Source organism: Hylobates moloch, unplaced genomic scaffold, assembly GCF_009828535.3.
Source record: "Hylobates moloch isolate HMO894 unplaced genomic scaffold, HMol_V3 SCAFFOLD_3, whole genome shotgun sequence".
Taxonomy (NCBI): Eukaryota; Metazoa; Chordata; class Mammalia; order Primates; family Hylobatidae; genus Hylobates; species Hylobates moloch.
In genome coordinates, this window is record NW_026652278.1 from 13666892 (window position 1) to 13689759 (window position 22868).

Sequence of the window (22868 nt, forward strand, 5' to 3'; positions counted from 1 at the left end):
TCTCAGGGACCACAGGTCAGCTATGTTACATTTGGTTCTAATCCAGAACACTCTGCATTTATTTTAATCCTATACAGTAACATCTTCATGAATATTAAATTTTAAAAATGTCAATGCATAAATTCTACCAGGCAATCTATCCTTCCATTTCCTCTTCCAAAAAAAATGATGAGTTGGTTAGGGTAATCTCTAAATCTGGTACCCTAATATTCTGTTAAACCATGCTTATGGAAAAGGCTGGTATATTTGTCCACAGCAAGAACATAGAACAAATAGCATACAAGAAAAATAATCTGGTTACATTGCTCAGCCTTGAGTAATGAGAAAACAAACAGAATATGAAGTTTTTAATTCTTGAGGCTTTAGGGCACCTTATTCCACACTCCAGAAGCTTCAAACCCTGCTTTCTATTACCTGAGTAATAAACTGACAAATATGCATGGAAAATACATGGTTTCTTTTGTTGCTGCAGCCAAAAATATTTGTCAAATTCTAATCTTGTAAAAATTTGAATTTGATATATTGGTAAGATGCTCAATACAGAAACACAAGTATATTACAGAACATGAATTATGTTAATGAAGCTGGTTTCCGTAAAATATTAGCCACAGAAGACATAAATTTTGAGGAAAGAAAAGCTTTTCTGCTTCTTACCTATAACAGCTTGCCTATAAGCATCCTTAAATCGGTTGAGGTAATATCTGTTTGCTGAGTTCACTCCATCTTTCATAACTCCTGCTAACTTCCTTTCTCCTGTCCTTGTAAAGTCACCCTGTCAAACAAAAACTCATTTTGACATCTTATTTAAACACAAGAATGCCCCCAAAATAAATTGTGGGCTTTCAGGTCAAGTCTGGAATTCGACAGGCTTTTATAATTTCCAAGGTCTGACTTTTATAATTTTCAAATAGTACAGTTAAATTAAAATATCTACTAGTATTCTACCCTGATCTAAGCTTGTCAAATGCCATTTGTGGCATCAAGTCTTCACAGTTAGATGGTGCTTTAGGGTAAAGCCATTCTTGGCAATTTGTAGAATTTCTAGAATTTACAGGTCAAAACAAATTATATGATAAACACCAAAACAATAAAAATTATTTACATCTCAAACTGGTGTAATATTCAAAAACCAAGTTTCTGATGTGGGAAAATGTGGATAGTTCCCTAGAGTTTATCACAATGGGCTTTTAGCCTGGGTGTGTAGATGAGTAGCTCTACACAGGGAGGAAAAGCAGGGGTTTCCTCACCTTGCTGCACATCACCAGCACCTGTAGAACAACCCAGTGGCAACTTAAACTGTTTTGTTTCCCTTGCGCTTTTCACAACAAAGATGTCAGAGCAAGCCCCTAGAGAAGTGGTGACTTAAACTTAAGGCAAGGAAGGTGTAGTCTCTTTTTCCCCATCCCAACCCCTCTATTTATCTCCAAGGCAATCTCAGAAATCTCAGTCCAAAAACCGACGATTTAGGAAGAACATGCTGCCAATCAGGCCAGTCACAGGCAATATTAGTAGAGCAATAAGTCTCTGTTACAGAAAAAAGGTATGAATACTCATCCCAAAGAAGTTTAAAATCAAGGGGAAAAAAAGAGAAGTATTTCTCTTTAATCACTAACTTGTACCAGGCTTTTTTTTTTTTTTTTTTTGAGACAGAGTCTTGCTCTGTTGCCCAGGCTGGAGTGCAATGGCACAATCTCAGCTCACTGCAACCTTCGCCTCCTGGGTTCAAGTGATTCTCACACCTCAACCATCTGAGTAGCTGGGATTACAGGTGCACACCACCATACCCAGCTAATTTTTATATTTTTGTAGAGACAGGGTTTCACCTTGTTGGCCAGGCTGGTCTTGAACTCCTGACCTCAGGTGATCCACCTGCCTCAGCCTCCTAAAGTGCTGGGATTACAGGGGTGAGCCACTGTACCTGGTCTTTACCAGGACTTCCAAAGTTTACTTTCTGTAATTAATAAAAAGCTTTTGATATTTATCACTCAACACAAAAGAAGGACTGATGCCTATTAAGTCCTTGATGGTACAATCTGTGTAAGAAGTACCTTGAGATGAACTAGAACCTTGAAGAATGATTAACATAAACCTAATTTAAACAAATTCTAACACTTCCTACTGCCACAGAGGACAACGCCCTCAGACTGAGTAATTTATTTACTAGAGAATATATTTTATATTTAACTTAATATTCTGTGAGGACTAGCTCTATAGGATCTTCAAAGGACTTTACTTTTAACAATAACTAAGACATTTCTTCCACATTTACATGTGTCAGAGAATATTCTAAGCCCTTATACGCATTGACTCATATGATCCCGTAACAGTCTTTTGAAATAGGTCTAGTATAATTCCTGTGTGACAAATGAGAGTGGTTAAGTGACTTGCCCAAGGTCACAGCTAGTTAAGAGGCAGGGTTGGGATTCAAACTCAAAGACGAAGTATGACACTGGTGGCCAAAACCTGCCAACAGACATGCTCTGTTTTGTCAGTTTTGAAAACCAACCATTTCATATAAAATTCTGGATTTCCAGAATCCCTTGAAAAACTGGAGGGTCTGGCAACATAGGCCCCTCCAAAGAGAGCACACACTCCTCCTCAGGTCCACACAGCCCCCTCTCCCTCTGATGTAATGTGTGGCCTGCTTGAGTCACATTACCTGGCCCTGCCTTAGCCAACCATTTCAGAAAAGAATCAACTACACACATCCCCAATCTGGAGCCCACATACATTTCTGTGGTTTTAAACTATAGTCTAATCTGTGTCCTACATAATGACCCACAGATGCTTCCTGCAAGTATTTACCTTCAGAGCAGCTGTCCCAGCATACTGTCTGCTAATGGAGTCACCATTATTGGCCCACATTATCTGGTAGATGCGATTACATTTCACAGGTAATGGCTGTTCCGGGGGCATCACACCTAATTTTTTCAGCTAAAATGAACACATTGGTGGATTAACTGTATATGGGCCAGGAAACCATAGCAAAAAATGTGTACTGCAGAAAAAGGAAACATATTCATATACAATTAAGGACCTTTAAATAAAAGAAATGGTCTTTTCAGACTCATTTTTAATAAAGTAGTGCTTGAAAGATGGCTTTATAAATTGCTACAAGTTGAATAAATACAATGAAATATTTATACTGTTTTGGTACAATTTTTAATGTGCAGGATCATACTATTATATTTTGTCTTTGTTTTAAATTTGCCTATGAAGTGAAACTGAATATCAAAAAAGCACACAGAAACAATACTAATAGTGGCACAATAGTTAAATGCCTAGTAAGTGTTAACTCTGTGCCAAGGCTAAGGTTCTAAGAGCTTTTTTAAACAGTTTTTTCACATTCACTAGTCCTAACAACACTATGTAATCAATACTGTTATCACCTACATTTTACGAATTATGAGACTGAGGTTTGGAAAGGTTAAGTTCTTTGTATGGAGTCAAAACCTTGTATGTGGTAGAGCCAGGGCGTAAACTCAAACCTGGCTGCTTAAACACTGTACATAAGATAAACAGATTCATGTCCTCAAAGTACAGTCACAAGGTTATTTGATGTATTTTATTATTTTTATTTTTATTTTGAAGAGTCTTACTCTATCTCCCAAGCTAGAGTGCAGTGGCACGATCTGGGCCCACTACAACCTCCGCCTCCTAGGTTCAAGTGATTTTCATGCCTCAGCCTCCCGAGTAGCGGGGATTACAGATGACTGCCACCACACCCAGCTAGTAGGGACAGGGTTTTAGTAGACAGGGGGTTTCGCCATTTTGGCCAGGCTGGTCTCAAATTCCTGACCTCAGGTGATCGACCCACCTCAGCCTCCCAAAGTGCTCGGATTATAGGCATGAGCCACTGCGCCCAGCCTACACACCACATTTCTGCTTGACCTGCTGGATCTGCCAATAGGAGGCACTCAAGGAAGCACATGAGACAGGAGGAAGAAAAAGACACAGGCTCCTTCACCTGTGTTCCTCCTGTCAGCAGCTCCCTCCCCAACAGCCTGGGCAACAGAGCAAGACTGCATCTCAAAAAAAAAAAAAAAAAAAATGCAGTATCAAGACTCCCAGCCCAAACACAGAAGGGTGGGCTTGGAGGTGAGAGGGAAAAGGTAAATGACCACACAATGCCACCCAATGGACTTTAAAATGTTGGCCGTCACATTTTTGAAATGAATGATTAAGAAAATCTCACTTTATTTAACTGATTTTCAGCGCAGGTTGTGCTTTCCAGGTTTTAATGCAACAAGGGTGTTTGTATGTTGTAAATGTTCTATAGAACATCTGACATTTGAAAAATATTTAGCTATTTGCTTACTCATGGAAAAAAAAGCATTTCGAAATGAATATTTGCAATCCAACAGAATCCAAATTACCTGCTGTTCCATGACCACTCTCGCAATGGCAGCTTGGACCACGTTGGTGCGATCCAGGCAGTCCATACAATTAACACGAAAAATCCCTTCCTGCTTACATATTACCCCAGCTTCATCAACCCTTTTTAAAAATAATACAGAATTATTTTACAATATAAAATAATAGGGTTTTCAAAAGACAATTCTTTAAAGTATATCAATAAAACAGCAGCACTGGCTGTAATTTGCTTGGTGTATCTTTATATGCTATGCATTATTGAGTCATTTATAGACATCATTGTTAATTTACACAATAACATAGCAAGGAAGATATTATCCTCATCTTAAGGAAAAAAAAAACTGGGGTGCAGAGAGACTTGCCCCAAGTCCTGTAACTACTAGGCAGAGCTGACATCATCCCAAGTTATGTTTTCCTACATGTAAAAAAACAGAAGGCACTTTAAAACACCGTTGTTCCTTTAAAGTAGAAATGCATCTAAACTCTCCAAAACAGACGAAGTTATTTTACCACCCAGTGAGGAGACACGCAGCATGGCTTGCTCATCTAATTTCTCTGGCCATCCGTGTAGTCTTAACATCTAATCAAATGTTCTCTTCTGTCCTTTAAGCCAATTTAAACCTCCTGTACTCAGAATCATTTTCCGTCTCTGATAATTTTGAAATGCCTGAAAACTGAGACAAAGTACCTCTAAGCCTTCCTTCCTGTGTTAGGAACAGTGAGAAAGAAGAGAAAGGAGAAAATGTGGACCATGGGGCATAAGAAAGAATAAATTCATGTCCTTAAAGAACAGTCAGAGCGTTTCACTTCATTTGGCCTGACCATTTCACAACTTCTTCCTGTTCAAAGCTACCACCACCTGCCTAAGGGTCAACAACATTCTCTTGAAAAGAACAGGAACTGGGAAGCAAAACGAACAAAAAAAAAATGCTGTCTCTGCATGCTGCTATCAGTTTAATGCTCAGTGGTACTATTTTACAGATCCCAGAGTTTGTAAAAAGGAGTTCTTGTAAAATACTTACCAACACCACTTCATATCAAGAATAATGTCATAAATGGCATCTGTTAGTGTCTGAACATTCTCAAACTTCATTCCTCGGCTAAAATCCATGCCAAAAGAAAGAAAAAATCTTTAATTTGATCACAGACTTTTTTAAAACTTAAGATATGCTATTTAATGTAGCTTCGAAAAATTAAAAAAATTGTTGCTGTATGTATATGAGGTTAATACTAGTATATATTATATAGGCAATTAGGTAAATGTTTATAGCTAATCTGCATTGTGAAATAAAGCATACTTAAAAACACATTAAAACATACTACAGACATGAGAAGCTTCTTTCCCCACCAAATTTCCAATACTTAGGTAAATTAACCTAAGTTAGAGCCAGGATTACGGCAAAAGAACCTTGCTGTCAGAATACACACGTTAAAGGCACCATCAAAATGATTCACTGGGCCGGGCACATTGGCTCATGCCTGTAATCCCAGCACTTTGGGAGGCCAAGGTGGGCAGATGACTTGAGGTCAGGAGTTTGAGACCAGCCTGGCCAACATGGTGAAACCCCATCTCTATCAAAAAATACAAAAGTTAGCCGGGCATGGTGGAGTGTGCCTGTAGTCCCAGCTACTCGGGAGGCTGAGGCAGGAGAATCCCTTGAACCCAGGAAGTGGAGGTTGCAGTGAGCCCAGATCACGCCACTGCACTCCACTTCAGCCTGGGCGACAGAGTGAGACCTGTCTTTAAAAAAAAAGATGCCCTGATTGTTGTTGTTTTCCTCCAGTGAAGTTTACCCATCGAGAAAGAAGTATCACCACCAGACATGAAGAGGAGCCAGCAAGATACCTTTAAGGAAATTCTATTACTTCTGCTAGGCTCAGACCCAAGCAGAAAAGCAATGCCATCAGTTCTTTAGCTGGTGTGATCAAAGCAAAAAGGGAACTCTACATCTCCAAGATCTTTTGGAACAGAATGACTGTAAATATTTTGGAAAGAACTCAAAATTTTAGCCAAAATAATGCCCACATGAAAATTAAAACAAAGTAAATGAATGATACCCTTTTTCCTTCCAACAATGAGGAAAAGAAATTTTTATTCCCAGCAAAGAAGAGAAACTAAGGTCCCTGTGGCAGCATCTACCAAAAACACTGCAATTGATCAACACTATTCTCAGAAAGCCACCTTACCAGTGCTCATGGAAGTCAAACGAAACGTAAGTTAGGTGTGAGTTGTTGAAAAGCAACACTTGCTTCAGGTAAGCATCGCCAATAATCTTCTCTCTTCCTGCCTGGTCTACCAAGTTAATAATAACCTATAAGAGCAAAGAAACAGAAAAAATTTAGTTAGATGTTAGAATCACAATGTGGTTTAAAATTTAATTAGATGTTAGAATCACAATGTGGTTTTTAATAATTTGGAATTATGTGTTAGAAATACTTTATAGCCATACTTAGAAATTAATCCACTCAAACATCAATATTTTTCCTATAAAATTTTCATTTGTTATATATATTTGAGTTTATGAGAATTGACATCAATGACATTAACAGCTTTTCTATTATTTGCAATAACCAATTAGAATGAAATAATGAAAATAAGGTCCTTTGTAACAGCAAATATTTTAGATATCTAGATTTAAAAAGAAATATAGAAAGCCTAAATACTGAACATGATAAAATGCTGCTGAAGTACATAAAGCATATGATAGAAAACCTGAATAAACAGAAACACATACCATGTTACTAGGCAGCAAGATTCAATATTGTAAAGATTTCAAGTCTCCCCCAATTAATCTATACACTCAACCATCCCAATCAAAATTCAATGAGGATCTGTTAATGAACTTAACAACTCAAAAGTTCATCTGGAAGAGTAAATATGTGGAAAAAATTTGGAAACTAATAATAAAAAAGGGACTCGCCCCATTGGAGAGCAAAACATACTCTAAATCTGTAGCAATTAAAACTGTCACACTAGTGCAGAAATAGATAAGTGACTCAACAGAACAGGAATGGTGGCCCAGAGGCAGACCTATGTAAACACTGAAGAATCTAAGCTATGCTCATGATACCACTGTGGGGCAAATATGGACTAGTCTATAAATGATACTGGGATGTTTATGTGTGGGGTAAGGAGAAACTTACATTAGCTCCCTACATCTCATTAATTATACACAAATAAATTTTAGATGCATTAAGAATCTAAATAGTTTTTCTAGTGATAATAGAGCTAGAAGAAAACTTAGAATAATGCTTCTATAAATGTAGGTTGGAGCATGACCTTCTAAGCATAACTTTAAAAAGTTTTAAGCCTGTGTACCAAATGACAGTATAAGCAAAGGCAAGAAAGCAAAGTGCTACCTAGGAGAATATACCTGCAACATAAAAACCAATAATGCATAGAGTCCTAAATCCAATACGGAAAAAAAGGATAAAGGATACAGAGAAAATCCACATGAAAAAATATACAAATAGCTAATAAACATGAGACTACAATTTCTGAACCTGCACTCAATGAGGAGATGACAACTTTAATACTCAAAGAAATGCAATTTAAAACAGAAAATGAGTTTTCACCTATACCTAGGCAAACGTGAATACTAAACACAGACCACACTGGTCAATATGTGAGGAAATGGGCACTAGCTCCTACTGTTGCTTTAAAACAAATTTTTTAAAAAACCTGGTGTGATCTTTTCAGAAGCAACAGAGTGGTATCAAATTTAAATATACATACTGTCTGATCTAACAATTTCATTTCCATAAATTTATTCTATAAAACATACAAGTATCCCAAAATATGTACAATGCTTTCTGTTCCTAGTCCATGGAGTTTTTAAAAAAGAAAGATATTTTCTGGAGAGTTTTTACAATAGCAAAATAACTAGTATATCCTAAAGGTCCACCAATAGAGAAATGGTTAAACAGCAGCCATGAGATCTTAAACGAAACAGCTGCACAATAGTGTATATGGTATAGTTTTGTTTGACTCGCGTTTTTTATTGTGTATATGCATGTGTCAAGGTGGGTTTTTTTGCTGCGGATGACAAATTTGAGTCAACTGACTCATACCTCAGAACAAGTGTGGAGGTAGGACGGTTCCAACATGACTTAATAGTGATTCCCAATACCATTAAGGACACAGATTCTTTCCATCCCTTTACTCTGCCATTCTTCCCATCTTTTTTATTCTGCCAGCATATCGGCTGATCCTGAGGCTGGTTCCTTCACAGTCTTGAGAGAGCTGTAGCAGTTCCACATCAAACCCAGACACAGCAACCACAGGGGAACTATTGGTTCCTGTATCTCTTATTAGAGCAGAAAACCTGTTCCCAGAAGCCTCCCAGGAGACTTCCCCCACATCACGTTATCTCATGGGCTAAATCGAACATACACAGGACCGTGCCTGAACCAATCACTGGTGACAGCAATGGGGCCACCATGGCTGAGTCAGACCGACCGTGGGCCCAACGCCCTGGAAAGTAATTACCCAGGAAAAGGTGGATAAATGAACACTGTTGGGACACTGTTCAAAATCAGGAAGTATCTGCTCAATACACACACCTAGAAAATTGATGTGAATGTCAACAGGGAGCAGGGATGAGTGTGGGAAGCAGTTATTTCCTCTGCTTGCACATCTTAGTATTGTTTTGTTTTATAATTGCGTGTTAAATTTAAAATGTGGTTTATTCGTTATTGTATTTTTATTTTTTATTTATTTACTTATTTTGGAGACAGAGTCTCACTCCATCACCCAGGCTGGAGTGCAGTGGCACAATCATGGCTCACTGCAGCCTTCACCTGCTGGGCTCAAGTGATTCTCCCACTTCAGCCTTTTGTGTAGCTGGGACTACAGCCATGTGCCACCAGGCCTGGCTAATTTTTAAATTTTTTTGTAGAGACAGGCTCTATTCTTTATATCTGCTTATAATTACACATATTGCCAATACATGAATTTATTCACACTGAAAGAAATTCAAATGTAAAATAAGGTCAAATCCTTCCTGACCACAACCCAATCCTATGGCCCTCCCTGGAGGTAACTCCTGTTATCAGTTGGGTGTATCCCCATTCAGCCCACATAAATGCATTTCTGTACAAATATGCATGTCATATGTGTGTGGACAGAATGGAAGAGAACCAACTGTATGTAAATGACCTAATTTTGTTTTGTGGGATTTTTTAAATGGCTAACATACCATATGCTGTTAAAGTTTTCTCTTCTTACTCCACAAGGTGATTTTAAGATCTTCCCATGTTAGTACACGTGGATCTACCTCATTCTTTTCCATCATTTATATTCAATACTTTAGATGTGCCATGCCTGATTTTCCCACCTATTGTCCTCCTGATGAACAATTAGGTTGTTTCTGTGCTGCAATGAGTGTTCTTGTACATGCCTCCTTGACTGAATATGTTTCGCTCAGATAGATTTAAAAATTTTTTCTATTACAGTTCTAGTTGCTCCATGTCCTCGTCAAAACTTGGTATTCCCTCCACCTTTTTTTTTTTGAGACAGAGTGTTGCTCTGTCACCCAGGCTGGAGCACAGTGGTATGATCTTGGCTCACTGCAACCTCCGCCTCCTGGGCTCAAGTGATTCTCCCACTTCAGCCTCTTGAGTAGCTGGGACTACAGGTGCATCCCACCATGCCCAGCTAATTTTTGTATTTTTAGTAGAGAAAGGATTTCTCCATGTTACCTAAGCTTCCCAACTTTTTTATGTTTGCCATTCTGGTGTGTTGAGTAATGGCTTTAATTTGCATTTCCCTGACAGTTAATGAAGTGGAGCCCTTTTGCATACATCTACTGACCTTCTGGATATCCTCTTTTGTCCAGCTCTCTTTTGGGTTGTACGTCCTTTTGAATAAATTTTTAGGTGTTTTTTTTGTTGTTTTTTTTTGAGACGGAATCTCACTCTGTCGTCCAGGAGTGTGGTGACACAATCTTGGCTTACTGCAACCTCTGCCTCCTGGGTTCAAGCAATTCTCCTGCCTCAGCCTCCCGAGAAGCAAGGATTACAGGCACAAGCCACCAAGCCCGGTTTTTTTTTTTTTTTTTTTTTTTTCAGTAGAGACAGGGTTTCACCATGCTGGCCAGGGTGGTCTCAAACTCCTGACCTCGTGATCTGCCCACCTTGGCCTCCCAAAGTGCTGGGATTACAGGCGTGAGAAACCACGCCCAGCAGGCATTTTTAAATATACTCTAGATATGAGACCTTTGTCATACATACACTGAAAAATCTTAAATATCTTCTACCACTTTGTGAACTGCCTTTCCATTCTCTTGTGTCTTAACAAATATAAGTTTTTATTTTAATAAAGCCAAATGTATCAAGTTTTTTTCACTATGGTGTTTTCTAAAGTCCTGTATAATTTTAATAAAATTTTAATAATATTTACAACAGTATTTTAATATTTATAATTTAGTAAAGTTTTAATAAAAACAAATTTAAAGTCTAATTTGTCATTTTTTTCATTAGAGTGTTTTTTAAAAATAAAAACTATTTCCTAGATGGGCATTATACCTCTCATTAAACAACTAATAAAATATGTGATACATAATAATACATTGAAAACATGGGAAGACAATAGTTAGTGCTTTTTAAAGTCCTATTTAAGTCACCAGGTCAAAAAGATGTTCTATTTTTTCTTCTAAAAGTTTTATTGCTTAACTTTTCACATTTAGGTTCATAATCCATCTCAAGTGATTTTTGTATAGGGTATATAGGATAGATATCAAAAATTAAAATTACTGGATTAAGCAGTATGTTTAATTTAATTGATAATACCTTCAAAATGGCTGTACCAACTTATGCTCCTTCAACCAATGTGTGAGAGTTATTTCAAAACCTAAATACTTGCCCCTTTTAACTCTTATCATCAAACCTCATAATTTTTTCAATCTGAGGGTTTGCTATTTCCCTGCTGAGACTTTGTGATTGCCCAAAATTTATATATTAATTTAGGAAGAACTGAAATCTATTTAATTTTGAGACTTCCCTTCCAGGAACATGGTATTTTCTCTCCACTTAAGTCAGGTTTTCTGTTGTGTTCTTCAGTAGTTTTTTTCTTTTTTTTCCTCCATATACATGCTATCTTTTTGTATGTTATTTTAGGCTGTTTCTTCCTATTTCATTTTTGTTGCTGAAAAAAAATGCATTTACCTATTCATTACACATTCCACGGCATTACTCATCCATACTGGTCACTGCTAATGGATAACAGCATTACTATTATATATTCATCTTGTATCAAAATCATTGAACTCGTATCTCACCTACCAGTTTTCAGTTGATTTTGGTTTATACACTTGCATTCTTATATGTGAGTGAATATGAAGGTGAGCAGAGAAAAAAAGATACTGAAAAATACATAACAAGTTATCTCCAGGAGGTTGAACTGTAGGTGGTACTGAGACATGACTTTCATTCCTTGGTCTAGATGCTTCTTAGATTGTTATAATTAATTGATAGCAATCTAATCTCTTCATGCTATCCAAACACAGTCTAAAGTAGCTGACCCTGCCGGGCACAGTGGCACGTGCCTATAGTCCCAGCTACTCGGGAGGCTGAGGAGAGAAGACTGCTTGAGCCCAGCAGTTTGAGTCCAGCCTAGGCAATATAGCAAGACAGTGTCTCTTTAAAAAAAAAAAAAAGTAGCTGACTCAATGATTATTCTTAAAGAATATTAAGAAAACTCTTAGCTTAAATGTGTTAAACTTCATGACAAATGCTTTAAAACAAAAAGATAGTTATTTCTAAAGATGAAGGAATATTTTACTACTGTAGATCAAAGCCCACCTGTTTTTTGTAAATGTTCAGTTGTTCTTCGAAATGGGCACAGAAATAGGCAACAGTTTCCTTTTCACCTACAAAGAAGTGATACAAAATCTTTTTTTCCTTCCCATGTTTAAGACATATTAGTGTCTACTCCATCTTTATTCTTACATTTAAATAATTTATTGACAGCCCAAATGAACTAAGATTGTCTAAAACCATCATTTAAAAATGAAATGCTAAGTCAAAGATCTGATTTTTTTTCCAGTTACACTACACTAAAATATATCTGAAAGTGCAAACTATGACATTGAGATTATTTATATGTCCAGCCTACTTCTCAGAAAAGCTTTCACGTAGTTTATAAGAGAATAAAAACCCCTCTAAAACATTTTAAAAACCAAAGCTTTACTGAATTCTCATAAAGAATACCAACTGAGAGAGAAATATACTTTAACAATTTTTTTAAAATCAAGCTCATTCAGTAATCTAATTAGATTTAAATGACTTAGCTATTCTGAGACTAAAGTTAAAACACTGGAAGAAACAAAATACTCAAGATTTAAAAAAAAAAACTTTCACAGAAAAATATTTGAGTAAAGGCATCTTATTGATTTTTGGTAGATTCCATCTTAAGCTATTTCCTGCTTCTACAAATATTGGCTAGATTCGCTCCTTTCCAAAGTTAAACATTCAATAAAGTACTCTTCAAAGCAATAGCAATTTAAAATCTCTGAAGTAAGCTGTTTTGCTCTACTGTTAGAGAAATTTTTTATTGCTAAATAAATGACTTAGTCAACTATTTTTACTCCTATGATTATTACATTACTATTACATTTTTCAAATACAAGTTATTGTGATTATTACATTACTATTACATTTTTCAAATACAAGTTATTGCTTTGAATGAAGTATCTGGCAAAGCAAATCCAAACTTAACAGGTAACTAATTTCTTAAAAACTATTCTCTCTGAAATCATCATTTGCAAACCAAATAATTGACCTGCTTACTTCTGTCCAGCCGCGGTCTTGGGTTATATCGATACCCAACCTGGCTCCAAAAGACAGGCACAGAGCCTCGTGTTTGAACAAATGACAGGGTATGATTATGAACATGAATCAACTGCTCAGTCTCCACATAATTGGCAACATTTCCATTTTTATCCACTCCTCTTCGTTTATAGCGCATTCCTGAAAGAAAATTAAAACAGAAAACAGCAACATTTTTAAAAATGTATTTAGTCTGACTAGATTATGCTTCCTAATCAAATGTATGTCTTCCAGGATAGCCTTGGGGAATCAGTGTGCAACTGCCAAGCAGAACAGTATCAACTTACCCAAAATCATAACTGTATGCTTCATTGTTTTTAAGAAGTTGAAGCTCAGTTCCTCTGAACTGAAAGAGAAAGGTTTTCCCAAAGGCACTAGCACACAGGAAGGATTTATCACGGTGATACATGCTGTCAGTGGAGTGCCAGTATTCTGAAGCACATCTCAAGTGACTTTCTCTCTTCTATATATGTACCTCCTTTTCCTTCTCATTTTGCTAACTCTCTTATTCACCCCTCTTCAAAAATTTGTCCCCAGTTATATCACGGTATTTAGAGTCCCCACGCACTTTGAAGCCAACTGTGTTTCCAAATCCATTATTGTCATTAGCATTTCAACACATCTGCAGCTTTTCCATTCTCGCCTGGATTTGATTTGCATGCTATTACAGCCCTCCACTCACCTGCTCTGTGCCTACTTCGGCGTGAAATGAGAGCCACTAGAAATCGTGGGTGAATATCATCTACACAGGTGGACTCCTGAGGGGGGGTCTCTGGGCTGCTTTTCTCATCATCAGATGATTCGGTATAATTAACCACAAGTTCTTCAATCTGCACAAAACCTTGGATCATGGGGATAATCCAAAAGTCCACATCTGGAGTCTGAAAACAAAATGAACATCATATTGTTTCTATTCTGTACAGCTTAAACCCAAACAGTAGTCAGCACATATTTCTCAGTTTCTTAGAAGCAGAAACCTTCCATTATTCAACCATATTTTCTGCTTATTGAAGAACACCACGTAAGCAAGGGACAGTGGAGGTCTTTCCTTTTCTTTATGGTGAACAAAGCCTAAGAGCCAGGCTGCCTGGATACAAATCCAAGCTCACCATTTATTAACTCACTGAGGGGGGTCACCCTCGCGGTCGCTGTCCTTCTCTGTGAAATAGTAACAACTACTTCACGAAATTGTGAAAATTAAATGGATAATACACGTAGTGTTTAGCACAGTGCCTGCCATATGGGAAGTATTTAACAAATGTTTATGATTATGACTCTCAACTCCCAATTGTATTAAGGCTTTAATAAAATACAACCGACTCTGATCACTTTATTATGAAACACATAGGTCGACTTTATTTTCTGGCTTAGAAAAAAAAAATCTCAATTCCTGAAGCTTGAATCTAAGTAATAAATGAAACAAACAAACAAAAAAACCCCATTTCATAAATGTCTTATTTTAAAATGTCATCCAACATAATTAGGAGAGTATTGATTAAAGATTTCTTCTTCTAGTCAGTTGCAGTGGATCAAAGCCTGTAATCCCAGCACTTTAGGAGGCTGAGGCGGGCGATTCACTTGAGGCCAGGAGTCTGAGACCAGCCTGGCCAACATGGTGAAACCCCGTCTCTACTAAAAATACAAAAAATTAGCTGGGCATGGTGGCACAAGCCATAATCCCAGCTACCTGGGAGGCTGAGACGGGAGAATCACTTGAACCTGGGAGGTGAGCTGAGATCATGCCACTGCACTCCAGCCTGGGCGACAGAGAGAGACTCTGTCTCAAAAAAACAAATAAATAAAATAAAGATTTCTTCTTCTGTCTCTTTTAGACTAAGAAGACAGATTTCTCAACTTACTGCCTGCAGAGACAGTAAAGGATAAAAATGCTCCAGAGAGTTCTTCTTTGTCCTACTTTCTCTCTTATCTCCGTAAGTGTACCCAGCCTTAATCTCAGCATCTACTTCAAATCCACCTCTTCTTCCATCACCAAACACTCCAGGTCCTATCTCAGTTTTGTTTTGTTTTGTTTTATGGAGCCTGCAGATAGGATCTTAGGAAGGTGGCTAAAGTTGAAAATAGTGAGGTAAAGGATCTACCTGCATTCTTATCACCATTCCCATTATTTGTGTTTCTGTTCTAGCAATAAATGCAAAACTCTTGACAGGCATAGAGAAATTTATGCTGCCAAATGTCACCTTTGAATATGACAACTTCAAGTCATCAGTTTTAAATGGTAATGTAAAAGCATTCTGACAAAAACTCAGCAAAACATGTTAGAGCTCGATATTGTCAGCACACAGGACAAATGCTCATTACAGATACCCCTGCTTTTCTCCTCTACCACTGGGTTTTGGTGGTCACAGTTTGATCAGCATTGCAAACGGAGGTAAGAACAATCTCAGGCCTCATTCTCCACAGAGGCAATTGATGGATATCTAGCGAAGACACCACTAGATTATGTGAAAATCATTGATACTAACCACCACTAAGGGGGAGAAACCAAAAGGAAAAGGTCTGAAATTTCTGAAAAGTTAAAAGATAATATACGACTTTATTCACCTATTTGCCTGCTTTGTTTAGTGTCCAAAAGACAAGTGGCACATAACAGGCCTTCCATAAATATTTATTGATTGAATGAATTGTCTTTAGACAGTCAATTTTCCAACATACATGACCAAGAGAAGGAAAAAAGTAATCATCAAACCAGAGGAACTTCATGCAATCATCTCATCATATTTTGTATCTTCCCTCAATCAAATACTGGTAGTACAGCAATAGCCTCAGAGATTTGGCTATTCCAATTCCCAGATAGAAAACAGAGGTCCGGCGAAGGTAAAAAAAAAAAAAAAACTGGTACACCATTGCAGGAAAACTGGGCGTCAACATTCCCAATGGGTAGAAAGAAAATACCTCTTTTGCAGGAACTCTACGAACATGAGTTCCACAGCCTTAACTTACCATTATCCTATGAGAATGTGCTAAAAAGACAGGCCTGTGACGAGGCAGTGGAATTGTAAACTGCCTTAAAATAATGCCTTGGTTTTCCTGGCTAAATGATTCCCATTCCATAGGGGAAAACATAGTGATCTTTAAAAATGTATCTTAATATAATTAAAAAACATTTGAGTAACAATTATAACCAGACGTTTTAGAAACAAACAGACCAATTTCAGTAGGGTTAGGAAATTTTAGAAACAACTACTCACACCAATCTCAGTAAGATCTTGTATCATGTATTTATTCCAAAAAAATCGGTCATCAACCTAGAAAAGGTGCAGAAACAATAGTTCAGAAACACATTATTTCAGTTTTCCTATAAAAGCCAAAACAGGCCATCACTTCTTCCCAAGGGTAAACCCTGCTCTACGAGCTGTGAGTGGTACCTTCTGCCAGAGGGGCCGACTGTCCCTCTCTCCAGTGCTCTGCCTCTGCACCGAATTGGTCAGGTCATAGGTCAAGCTATAATAAAATGATTCTGAGTCCATGAACATCTTCAGCAACTCTTCAAGTAATCTCCTCTCCAACTTCTCCTTCTCTTTACTTTCCTTAACCTGTAAGAAATTAATCTACTATTACTACAGAAATTAAATGTAAAGTAGTCTGGGGATAACACATAAATTCCTAAGACAGAAGTGAAAATAATCCCAAGGGCATAAGGAGATGGTGCTTCAATACAACAAATGGTTTGAAAATAAATTTTCTGAATGGAGAATTATCTCTGCATTTAAAACTAATCAAAGATGAATTCAAAGCCCATATCAATTAAACTCTTACTTTCTTTTTATTAGGAGCAGACACATTGGATTTAATATGCGTAAAGGTCTTCAGGAGAAACTTTGAGTCATCAGGAGATGGTATGATCTTCTCTGGTTTGTTAATACCAAAATGATGCTTCTTACAGAGCTAAATAGGAAGAGAAAGATGATTTGTTATTACTAATATCTGCTTGTTAAATGTTCGAGTGCAAAAGTGAATGCTACTGCTCAGGCATTCTGATTAACAGTAAACCTCAAGAGTTAGAAAAATTATCAAGCAGACAATTGATGGCAAACACAGCTATGAGTCCCATGATGAGAAAGCTACAGCAGAGGATAAAACACAAAGAATACAGGGCAGGATATACTTAGGATTTAGTGGTGGAAAATTCAGGTTAGGCTCATAATCGGTTCTCTTCTAACATAATTGAAGAGTGAAATGTTCTGGCTGAGGTTATTAATGCTTTGGAAATTAGTATCTAAGAATTTAAAAATTGCAAAATGCACATTTGCTATGCTTCAGGGTTATGACTTTGCAGGTATCCGTGCTAAATACTGATGCTAATTGAGTGTTTTGGTTCAGAAGATGGCTTAAGAGCCTGCTCTAGTGGGAGCCCTAAAAGCTGGACATTTCAACCACTCCCTCTCCTCCTACACTCACATGCACTAATGAAATCAGCTTAATAACATACGCTTTGGGTCCGGAGATTAGTTAAACTTGAAGAAGCAGTAATTAGGGGCTGCAGGAGAAGTGCCGCACAGCTGACAAGGATAAGGAAGGGCGTGGGAGGGTGAATATGGCTGTGTTAAGAGAAGAGAAGACATAGAAGGTTCTAAAGAAGGCTACCTGATTAAAGTTGAGGGATTTACATATAATTTCATGTAGCTCAGCAAACAAAGCAAATATTCTGAAATGGACACACAAATTCTGTTAACAATATGCAGACCAATTCCATTTTTTCAACAAACTAGTTTCATTGCTACACTAAGTAGGAGACTCTTAATAAGAACTAATAGTTACTAAATGCTTATTATCATCAGTGTGTTACAAAATAACTATTAACATGATAAAATGAGAAGAAAAGCGAGTCTAAGCTTTGACTATTTAAGAGAGAGTGAGAGAGAATCCCTATTTTATCAAATTTGGAAGTAGAAACAAATAACTGGACCAAATTTTCATGTGCAATGGAATCTCCAGATGATTTCATGCCTTTTCAAAATTATGGCTATCAGAAACTGTCCACACGGGTTTCACACCATGATTACAGCTTTAAGCTGCTCCTGCCCTACCATTAGAGACAAGGGAACTAAAGATGAGGGAGAAAAGCTTTATACTCCTACTACCAGAACAGCTCACTTTATTTCCCTTCAAATAAGCAGAACTAGCAAGAATTCCAGGTGACAGGGAAGGAGAGAAGACAGAACCAAGCGTATGGACACAGCACCCCTCTTTCTGTGATCGTTTCTGTCAGCACACAGGCCCATCCTCCTCTGCTCCTCTCCTCTGCACACCCCGGCGCGACTCCTCTTCCTCAGCCACTGCTGTCCTCTTACTCACTTCTGCACTCCTCACTGCCTCCAGCTCCACTCCTCCCATTCTCTCCCCAACTCGCCCCCCAACCCCACCCCCGATTTGGCTTTCACCCCTACCACTCTCCCAAGCTGCTGTCATGATCAATGACCTCCACTTTGCTAAATCCAATGCTCTTGGTTCTTAACCTCTCCGTAGCATGAGTCCCTCCCTCATCCTACAACACACGGCTTCACCTGGCTCCCACTGGTCACTCCTCCTCTGCCGCTTTGAGTGGTTCCTTTCCAGCCTCCTGCTTGATGTCTAGGTGCCCCAAGCTTCGGTCCCTCATCCCCTTCTCGTCTGCATTCACTCCCTCAGTGATTTCATCCAGACTCATGGATTCCAATACTGTCCATATGCCAACCCCACCTTCCCAAATGTTTATTTCCAGCCCAGCTCTCTCCCAAAACTCCAGCCTCAAATATCCCAACATTTCCACTGGGATGTCTACCAGACATCTCAAACTCAGCACGTCCAAAACCAGAGGCTGAGGCAGGATCTTTGTCTTGTTGACTCCTACCTCCAGTGCCTTAGCAATGGCTGCCATTGGAGCTTTCACGACCATCACTCCCCTTCTCCCATAAACACATCGCACACACCCCACCCTCCTTGATACAGTATCACTGGGGCAGCAGAGCAGCAGTTTTAAAAAGATGCTCTCCCTTTGGTCTCCTGCTACTACTTTGCTTGTGGCACTAGGCAACTGCTGGATAGCAATTTCTATATAAAATGTTAGTGATTAGTCATATGAATAACTCTTTTAAAAACCTGAAAACATGCTTACTTGCTCAAAACCGAGCTACAGATTGTTACAATTTTAGTATTCAAAACGGGATACACAAACATAGCCATTCTTTTTTTTTTTTTTTTTTTGTGAGACAATTTCACTCTTGTTGCCCAGGCTGGAGCGTAATGGCGCAGTTTCGGCTCACCACAACCTCCGCCTCCTAGGTTCAAACAATTCTCCTGCCTCAGCCTCCCGAGTAGCTGGGATTACAGGCATGTACCACCATGCCTGGCTAATATTGTATTTTTAGTAGAGACGCGGTCTCTCCATGTTGGTCAGGCTGGTCTCGAACTCCCAGCCTCACATGATCTGCCCGCCTCAGCCTCCCAAAGTGCTGGGATTATAGGCGTGAGCCACCGTGCCCGGCCAACATAATCGTTCTTTAAGAGCACTCAAGCCAGCAAAAATTTCCCCCCAGGAATCTATCAAAGGTCTGCTATTTCAAGTAAACGTGCAACAGCACACCTAGTCTGCACCCAGGTTTTCCTCACTCAGAAAGACAGAGTCCATTGTTCTCTTCAAGATTAGTTTCTGGGATTAGGACCTGGGCTCATCATTCACCCCTTTCCTTTGTCCCAACCTCTAATAGCCCCTTTCCTAGCACCTTGTGACATGTTTATACAAGTGAGACTCTTCTTTTAAATTCATTCCTCAAACATGGAATCCACTCTGAGAGCCAGCAGGGTACAGTGTCCCAGCCACTGGAACTGTAAGGACTATAGTCTGATTGGGGCAGGTCAAGGAGTAAAGGCTCCGATGACACTGCTTAGGCCTCCTAACTCTCGGAATGAGAAAACACTCCCTGCTGTCTCTTTCTCTGGTCCCCATGACAACAGTCTCTCGGGGTCCTTCCCCATCTCTGGCTGTTCCTTCTCAGTCTCCTTTGTGGGTGTATCTTTCTTCTCTAAAACTGATGGTATTCCCAGCGTTCTACCCTTAACTCTCTTCTCAGTCTTCATGTTCCATCTAGAAAATGTCATCCTCTTTCCTCGTTTTAACTACTAGTACGTTTGCTAACTCCATTCTTTTGCCCTAATCTCAAGACTGATACATGTGACGTCTCCCCCACACTGAGACACACTAGACCCTCAAACTCAGCATCTCTAGAACTGAGCAACATCTGCTCCCCAAATATTGTTCCTTCTCTGGTATGCCCTATTTCAGGTAATGACTGCACCACCCACTGGATCATTTAAGCAAGAAACCTTAGAATCATCTTCCATCATTCTCCTTCTCTAAGTCTCTCCTATCAACCCCAACCACTTCATGCCCATTGCTATGGTGTCGATTCAGATCCCTATCTTTTGCCCAGACCAGTACTTCTTCATGGAAGTGCTACTGGCATGGCACACAGGAGATGTTCTATGCAGGATTATCCAACTCAGTGCAGACACTCTAACAGCTCCCGTCATGATCTAGGCAGTTCCACCTGAGCACCAGTCCTCAAGTGCTAAGCATGGCCCCAGGATCCCATCTCCCATGAAGCCCTGTTAGTCCTCTTTACTGTGTAGGGGCCAAATTCCCACCTGCTACTGTCTGCTTCTAGATGCAGACCCAGAAAGGCCTATGGCTTCAGTCTGATCTACTTTAAAAAATGCTTATTCTCTAAGCTTGGCATTTCCTTCCTGCCTGCCTGCCTTCCTCTCTTCCTGCCTTCCTCCCTTCTTCGTCCCCTCCCCCTCCCTTCTTTCCTTTCCTTCCTTCCTTCTTTCCTTTGAGACAGAGTCTCACTCTGTCACCCAAGCTAGAGTGCAATGGCATGATCTCAGCTTGCTGCAACCTCCGCCTCCCAGATCTAAGCGGTTCTTCCACCTCAGCCTCCCGAGTAGCTGGAACTACAGGCACGTGCCACCATGCCTGGCTAAGTTTTGTATTTTTAGTAGAGACAGGGTTTCACCATATTGGCCAGGCTGGTCTTGAACTCCTGACCTCAAGTTATCTGCTCGCCTCAGCCTTCCAAAGTGTTGGGATTACAGGCATGAGCCACCACACCTGGTCTTTTCTATTTTTATTTCTTTTATCTACCCTCATCCTGGGCTTGAAACAGAGTTAATATAAGCCCATCATCCCTTAACTTCCTTATGTACAATTCCAAAATCCAAAGAACTCTAAAACCTGAAAGTATATCTTTTAAGTTAAAAACTCATTTAATGGCAAAGCATGCCCTGAACTGATATGAAGATACTGATAATCATCACTTACCTCCCTTAGTATGAATATTCATACCATTCTTTAAGAAACATTAATGTGTTTTATTGTGGGGTAGTGCTTCAGAACCACTTTAGAGGGTAGAAAATACAGGGAATAACCTTTCGAAAACCCCAGAAAACTTGAATTCTAAAACAAATATGGCTCCAAGAAGTTCAGATAAGGATTGTGGATCTGTATAACAAAGTTCAAACTCACGGAAACACCTTCACTGGAAGGCTTTCTCTGTCTCTTAAAAGTGATTTTTTCTAAATAAAAATTTAAAATTACTGGCCAGGTGCAGGGGCTCACACCTATAATCCCAACACTTTGAGAGGTAAAGGCAGGCGGATTGCTTAAGCCCAGGTATTCAAGACCAGCATGGGTAATATAGTGAGACCCCATCTCTTCAAAAAAATAGAAAAAAAAAATTAGCCGGGGGTGGTGGAACATGCCTGTAATCCCAGCCACTTGGGGGGCTGAAGGCAGGAGGATCGCGCCACTGCATTCCAGCCCGTGTGACACAGCGAGACCCTGTCTCAAACAAATAAATAAATGAGATTACTATAAATGCAAACATTTCCAATGAGTATGTTAGAATCTGCTACACAGTTACCTTTAGAAAATAAAGTATAGAGCACTACCTTTCTGAAAAGGTTAAATTCAGTCCCGACAAAAAACAGGGATAGAGAAAATTACTTCTTAGGATTCCTTCCCAGTCCTAAGGTATTTTGTTTACACACAGCCCCAGGGATTACAATGCATAGCACTGGCAAGAGGATCACCTTCCCTTTTCCAGAGGCCCAGCCAGTTCTGTGTGGTATGTGGTTAGGTCCTTATCACAACTCTGAAACATGCGATCTCAAAAAGAAAACACCACAGCCACAAGCTCCACAGCACTTCCCTAGCTTTTAAATTATGCTTGCAACTTACACCTTGTGACCGAGACTAAGGGTTGATGTTGCTGCTGCCATTTAAGAAAAGGGACATAAATAATTTTATGTGAAAAGCTGGTATCTACATCCACCTGAAGCTAAAATTTTAAACAGATGTCTGATGGAAACTAAATACGGAAAATGATGTGGTTATCTATTAAGGCAATGAGATACGCAAGTAAGATATGCAGACATGGAACATAAGCCTATATAACTTTAAAGGGTATTTTTTTTTCTAAAGAAGCAACATCTATGTCCTCATTGTTTAAACCATTACAGATTCTTCATACCCTTATACAGAGTTTTAATTTTTCTTTTTTAGAGACAGGGTCTCACTCCACCATCTAGGCTAGAGTGCTGTGGTGCAATCACAGCTCACTGCAGCCTCAAACTCCAGGGCTCAAGCAATCCTCCTGCCTCAGCCTCCT

General features: G+C 39.0%; 1 protein-coding gene across 2 annotated transcripts in view; it reads right to left on the reverse strand.

The window, feature by feature from the left end:
- Window positions 1-22868, reverse strand: part of INPP5F (inositol polyphosphate-5-phosphatase F) — a 104056-nt gene that overhangs the window by 16755 nt on the left and 64433 nt on the right. Inside the window, exons 4-14 of one of the 2 annotated variants that reach the window (XM_032176351.2) lie at window positions 16978-17106; window positions 16587-16754; window positions 16410-16466; window positions 13883-14081; window positions 13162-13341; window positions 12175-12242; window positions 6562-6686; window positions 5397-5474; window positions 4377-4497; window positions 2806-2934; window positions 655-772 (exon numbers count right to left, since the gene is read on the reverse strand). In XM_032176351.2, the coding sequence (XP_032032242.1) occupies window positions 655-772; window positions 2806-2934; window positions 4377-4497; window positions 5397-5474; window positions 6562-6686; window positions 12175-12242; window positions 13162-13341; window positions 13883-14081; window positions 16410-16466; window positions 16587-16754; window positions 16978-17106 (1372 nt within the window). The remainder of the gene's footprint in view (window positions 1-654; window positions 773-2805; window positions 2935-4376; window positions 4498-5396; window positions 5475-6561; window positions 6687-12174; window positions 12243-13161; window positions 13342-13882; window positions 14082-16409; window positions 16467-16586; window positions 16755-16977; window positions 17107-22868) is intronic. The other variant, XM_032176352.2, reaches the window with a different exon arrangement.